General features: G+C 53.5%; 1 protein-coding gene across 1 annotated transcript in view; it reads right to left on the bottom strand.

Annotated features, from left to right (window-relative positions):
• Nucleotides 1-565: 565 nt before the first annotated feature.
• Nucleotides 566-5,240, bottom strand: part of PNPLA3 (patatin like domain 3, 1-acylglycerol-3-phosphate O-acyltransferase) — a 16,514-nt gene continuing 11,839 nt past the window's right edge. Inside the window, exons 8-9 of the mRNA XM_077757869.1 lie at nt 4,726-4,830; nt 566-725 (exon numbers count right to left, since the gene is read on the bottom strand). Of these exons, the coding sequence (XP_077613995.1) occupies nt 620-725; nt 4,726-4,830 (211 nt within the window). The 3' untranslated portion in view covers nt 566-619. The remainder of the gene's footprint in view (nt 726-4,725; nt 4,831-5,240) is intronic.

Raw genomic sequence — 5,240 nt, 5'->3', positions numbered from 1 at the left:
GTGAGGCCAGCACAGCACCCTCCAGGCCGGGGCGCCCCAGTGTGTGGGCCCAGGACAAGAGGCGGGGTTCCAGGGGCCTGCAGTGGAGGTGACACAGCAAGGCTGGGACGAGCTGTAGGGGGCTGGGGAGGAGGGGCTCCTGGATCTCTGGGGCCCGGCTCAGGTGGCTTGGAATCTGACAGGTACGGGGCAGCTCTGCACTGGAGGGTAATACTGGGAGCAGCCGAGGAATGACCAGTGGAGGTGGCCGGGGGACTCAGGGACTTGGGGTCCTCAAGGTGAGGTCCCCAGAAACAGCTGTGAACTCTCAGTACGGCAGGCACAGCTGAGCCTGGGGGATGAGCCCAGCACTCAGGACAGTGGGGTCCCAGAGAAGGAGAGGGACTGCCGCGGGGGAGGGTCCAGTGTCTAGGACGGAGTCCATGTGGGGATACCTGGCCGGGGGGGGCCTTAACCCTGGAGGGGTGCATTTGAAGGGGCTCAAGGGGACAAAAGAAAAGCAGGGCTTCTGGAAAGGGCATAGAGACGAGGGAACACGTTTTCAAAGTCACGTTTATTAGGAGTTGTTTTCTAATGAAAGTAATACATATTTACCTTAGAAATTTCAAAACAGGCACGACTAATAAAGTATAATTACACAAAACGGCATAATGACCACCACTGTCAGGACTTCTGGTGAATAGTTCTCAGTCTTTTCTCCAGAGACACACATAACACACCTTTTTCTTTTAAAAAAAAAAAAAAAACCAAGGTTAGGCTCATGCTCTTGCACTAAGCTTCATGACCTGTTCACCAGATAAAGACTGCTGCTCCCTGGCATTTGGCAGACCACACAGTGATGATACCTGACAGTGGGAAATTTCAGACCATAAAGGCACCATATTGGGGGTGTGGGGTAGTGTTTGCTAAGGTAGTGGAACTTCAGAGCTTTTCCGTGCTGATGAGAACCGTCAGGCGTGCTGGGGAGGTGAGGGCCCGTAGGGGAGTGGGCGTGGGGAGGCATCTAAGGCCCAGGTGGCGAGTGGAGCCTTGGCCCTTCCTATAAAAATCTTATCCTTTTTCGTCTTAGCACAGGTTTTCTAAAACTTACAAGCATGAGCTCATTTGAAGGAGGTTGAGCCATTTCAAAAAGTAGTAAGAAAATAAGTTGCATGTACTCCTATCAGCTGTTAGCGGATATCGTGTGACAACCAGGGCACAAAACCAGACACACAGACCAATGGAATAGAACTGAGAACTCAGAACTGGACCCACAAATGTACAGTCAACTCATCTTTGACAAAGCAGGAGAGCACCCAATGGACAAAAGAGAGCCTCTTTAACAGGTGGTGCTGGGAGAACTGGACAGCAATGGGGAGAAGAATGAAACGGGATCACTGTCCTGCACAATACACAAAAATAAACTCATAGTGGATAAAGGGCCTGAATGTGAGACAGCAAACCTTCAATACCCAAGAGGAGAAAGCAGGAAACAACCTCCTTGACCTCCACTGCAGCAATTTCATACCTGACACACCCCCAAAGGCAAGGGAATCAAGAGCAAAAATGAACTACTGGGACCTCATCAAGATAAAAGCCTTCTGCACGGCAAAGGAGACAATCCATAAAACTAATAGGCAGCCGACGGAATGGGAAAAGACAGTTGCAAATAACAGATCAGATAAAAGGCTAGTATCCAAAATCTATAAGAAACTTACCAAACTCCACACCCAAAAAATAAACAACCTAGTGAAGAAATGGGCAGAATATGTGAACAGACACTTCTCCAAGGAGGACATCCAGATGGCCAACAGACACATGAAACGATGCTCAGTGTCCCTCCTCATCAGGGAAATACAAATCAAAGCCACACGGAGATACCACCTCCCGCCACTCAGAGTGGCTAAAATGAGCAAATCAGAGGACTCTAGATGCTGGCGAGAATGTGGAGAAACGGGCACCCACCTACACTGTTGGTGGGAATGGAAACTGGTGCAGCCCCTCTGGAAAACAGTGGGGAGGTTCCTCAAAAAATGAACACTAGAACTCCCCTACCCAGCAATAGCAGTGCTGGGAATTTACCCAAGGGACACAGGAGTGCTGATGCCTAGGGGCACATGTACCCCAATGTTCATAGCCGCATTTTCAACAATAGCCAAAATATGGAAAGAGCCTAAGTGTCCATCAACGGACGAATGGATAAAGAAGATGTGGGTCGTCTCTACGATGGAATACTACATGGTGATGAGAAAGAATGAAATCTGGCCTGTGTAGCAACACGGATGGAACTTGAGGGTGTTATGCTGAGTGAAACAAGTCAGGCAGAGAAGGACAGATACCGTATGTTTGCATATATAGGTGCATTCGGAGGATCTTAACAGAGGACCATGGGGGAGGAGAAGGGGGAAAATATTTGGAAAGGGCGGGAGGCAAACCATGAGAGACCCTTGAATGTTGAGAACAAACTAATGGTTGATGGGGGTGTGGGGGAGGGGAAGAGGGTGATGGGCATGGGGGAGGGCACTTGTGGGGATGAGTACTGGGTGTTAAATGGAGACCAATTTGACAATAAACTAAGTGGAAAAAAGACTGACAATTAGTTAGATCTGGACTGTAGAAAAATAGGGCAGTTCTTGTAAAATAGTGCGAAAGGGTACTGGTGTCTGCTCATGGGCTATGCTGCGGTGATCAGCAGACTTGAGAATCAGGGCTCAGAACAGGGTGTGAGCGAATGCTCCAAACTGCCCAGGTGGGTGTCGGACGTGGCCTCTCCAACCCCCAGGCCAGCTCAGCAAGGGGGACGGTGCCTCATTCTGGGGCTCAAGAGGCTGGGAGAGCCTCCCAGCCCTGGCCTCACTTAGGGGGCAAGCGCCATCAGAACGGGAGCCTGGGTGCCCACGTCCCAGAGACTCAAGGACTCAGTGACGAGCCGAAGAGGGGTCCCACGTCGGGCAGTGGCCCCGTATGTACACACGGGCCGGCCTCTGGAACTCCCGATCTCATCACAGCGGAAGGAAACGGCCTCGCATAGGGGCTAGGCCCAGAAGCACGCTCTCTGTTCAAGGGGACGTGTTTGCAGGGAAGCGCTCTGTCTGAACTTGCCGGTTCTTCGACGCCACATAACACAGCGCAGGTGGCGGCTGCGGCTTCCTGAGCCAGAGCGGAGGATTCTGAGCTTATCAGTGTCCTTTTTGTTCCACTCAAATGCATAAGAAAGACCGCGCGGTTCACCTTGAGTCATACGGCTCTGGGCTTGCCAACACTCACACCCGGGGAGAAGGTAGGGCCCTGTCTCTCGGTCTCCGCTAAGGCTCCGGGGGTACAGAGCGGGCAGGGGCCATTGAGAAAAGAGGAGCACAGACCACAAGCCCCTCCGTTGTGCTGGACTCCTGCCCGGGGGCCTGGGACGCCCGTCTCTGCCCTGGATTCTCCCTGAGGCTTAACACCTCGCTGAGTCACATAACCTCTAATGCAACAGATAATAAGGTTCCTTTCTATTTTATACAAAACTCTATCCCATATTGAGGCTCGGGCAAAAAAAGCGTTCCAAAATGTCAGTTACCGCCTTTTAATGGCCATGACCTGCAGCTCCCTCCTTGGACAAGGCGGCCCCCGCGCCTGCCGCAGTGCCCAGTCCTGGATGGGGAGACGGGATCCCGTTTCTCTTCCTTGCAGCCCCCAAGACGGCACAAAGGGCAGCCCAGCCCCCAGCCACGAGTCTCCCACCACCTGTCACGGCACCGGCTCCTCAAGGAACCCTGACCTGGGAAGGCTACAAGACGGAGCTGACAATGGTCCCTCCACACCAGGCTTCCTCCTGCCATTTCCCAGCCGGCCGAGCTAATGGACCCAGGAACGTACATACTAGACTCCGTTAAGCCCCAGGCCACCGCACACACACCTGAAAGCAGCCTGGCCTAGCTTTTCAAAAAAGAGTACGTTGCCTTTGGTTTCAATCATCTAGAAATTCAGCACAGAGGCAAGACTCCGTGTGTCCCGGATGCCGAAGCATTACGCGCCAGCGCGGAAGTAGCTGTGATCAGAAAGATCAGAAAGGCCCAGCACCTGCGAAAGAACGTCCTAAACGTGTCCCCTCACGTGACTAAGAAACTCATCTGCACTAGGAGAGCAGGGACGGAGGACTCTCGCCCAACCCCAGCCCCAAAAGGCCAGGCCGGCCAGGAGGATGGCTTGGCTGGGCGAGCTCGGCCCGGCCCCTGCGGGCCAGTCCCCAGGTGTGCAGGGCCCCACTACGGAGCCAGGAGGCGAGAGACACCCTCGTGTCCCCCGGGGCAGGTTGCTGGCTGCTTGTCGGAATCTGGGGTCTGAAACAAATGAGGGATACAAACTCAGGTCTTCTGTCTCGGCACTGACGGATGGACACCAGCAGCCAAGTCTGAGTGCACCGCCATGCACACTGGGGGCCCCTCAGGGCGGCGGTATCCAAAGCCACATGTCCACCACCCCTCCGTCCTGGGGTGATGTCATCATCCCGGGATTCTAAGCCTGTGGCCCTGCCAGCTGGGACACTTCCCACCCGACACCCATGGGTATATGAGAGCCATTCAGATTCCTCACACAGACCAGCTGACCCACCAGCCTCAGCTGCAGGCCACCTGCCAGGCCTCTTCCTTCTCACTGGCAAGTTGGAGGTCAGATGAGAATCTACATAAATAGGCACCCCCCCCAACTTCCAGATGAAAGGGATCCCTGCCAGACCCACACACCCACAACCAAATCATGTACCTGAACGTGGGGAAGAGATGTGTCATCACCCGAGAACACAGGTGCCAGATGGCCCACTGCAGCCACTGGATGTCCTCAGGAATATCGGGAATCCAGGTCACCAGTCTGCAGGGATAAAACCAAGACAGACACACACACACAAACAGGTATCAGCATGAAAATGAGCCAAACCAAACATAAAGCAAAAACTGAAGATGGGCGTCTCACCATGCCATTTGGCCACGTAAATCACCAGAGTCACCCCCTAAATCTAATCTGATCAATCCTAGAAGGTGGATTAGGGGCGTTCAGCCAAAGACAAACCTACCTAAAAGCCCTAAGGCAAAGTTAGGTCACTCTAGGCTCCAGAAAGCTCAAGGGGTACACATGGAAATAAAAGAAGAAGGGCCTGGTCTGCCAGGTTGGCCCTTGGGGGAAGGTGTCAGCTGAAGCTGATGCCAAGAATCTGGTAGTCAAGGTAGCTCAGGGTTTGTTCAAGCCCAGCGGACTCCCCCCACCCCCTACCCCCCCCCCAA

This window comes from Crocuta crocuta, unplaced genomic scaffold (genome assembly GCF_008692635.1).
Source record: "Crocuta crocuta isolate KB4526 unplaced genomic scaffold, BGI_CrCroc_1.0 scaffold143, whole genome shotgun sequence".
Lineage (NCBI taxonomy): Eukaryota > Metazoa > Chordata > Mammalia > Carnivora > Hyaenidae > Crocuta > Crocuta crocuta.
This window is presented reverse-complemented; position numbering and strand designations above follow the sequence as displayed.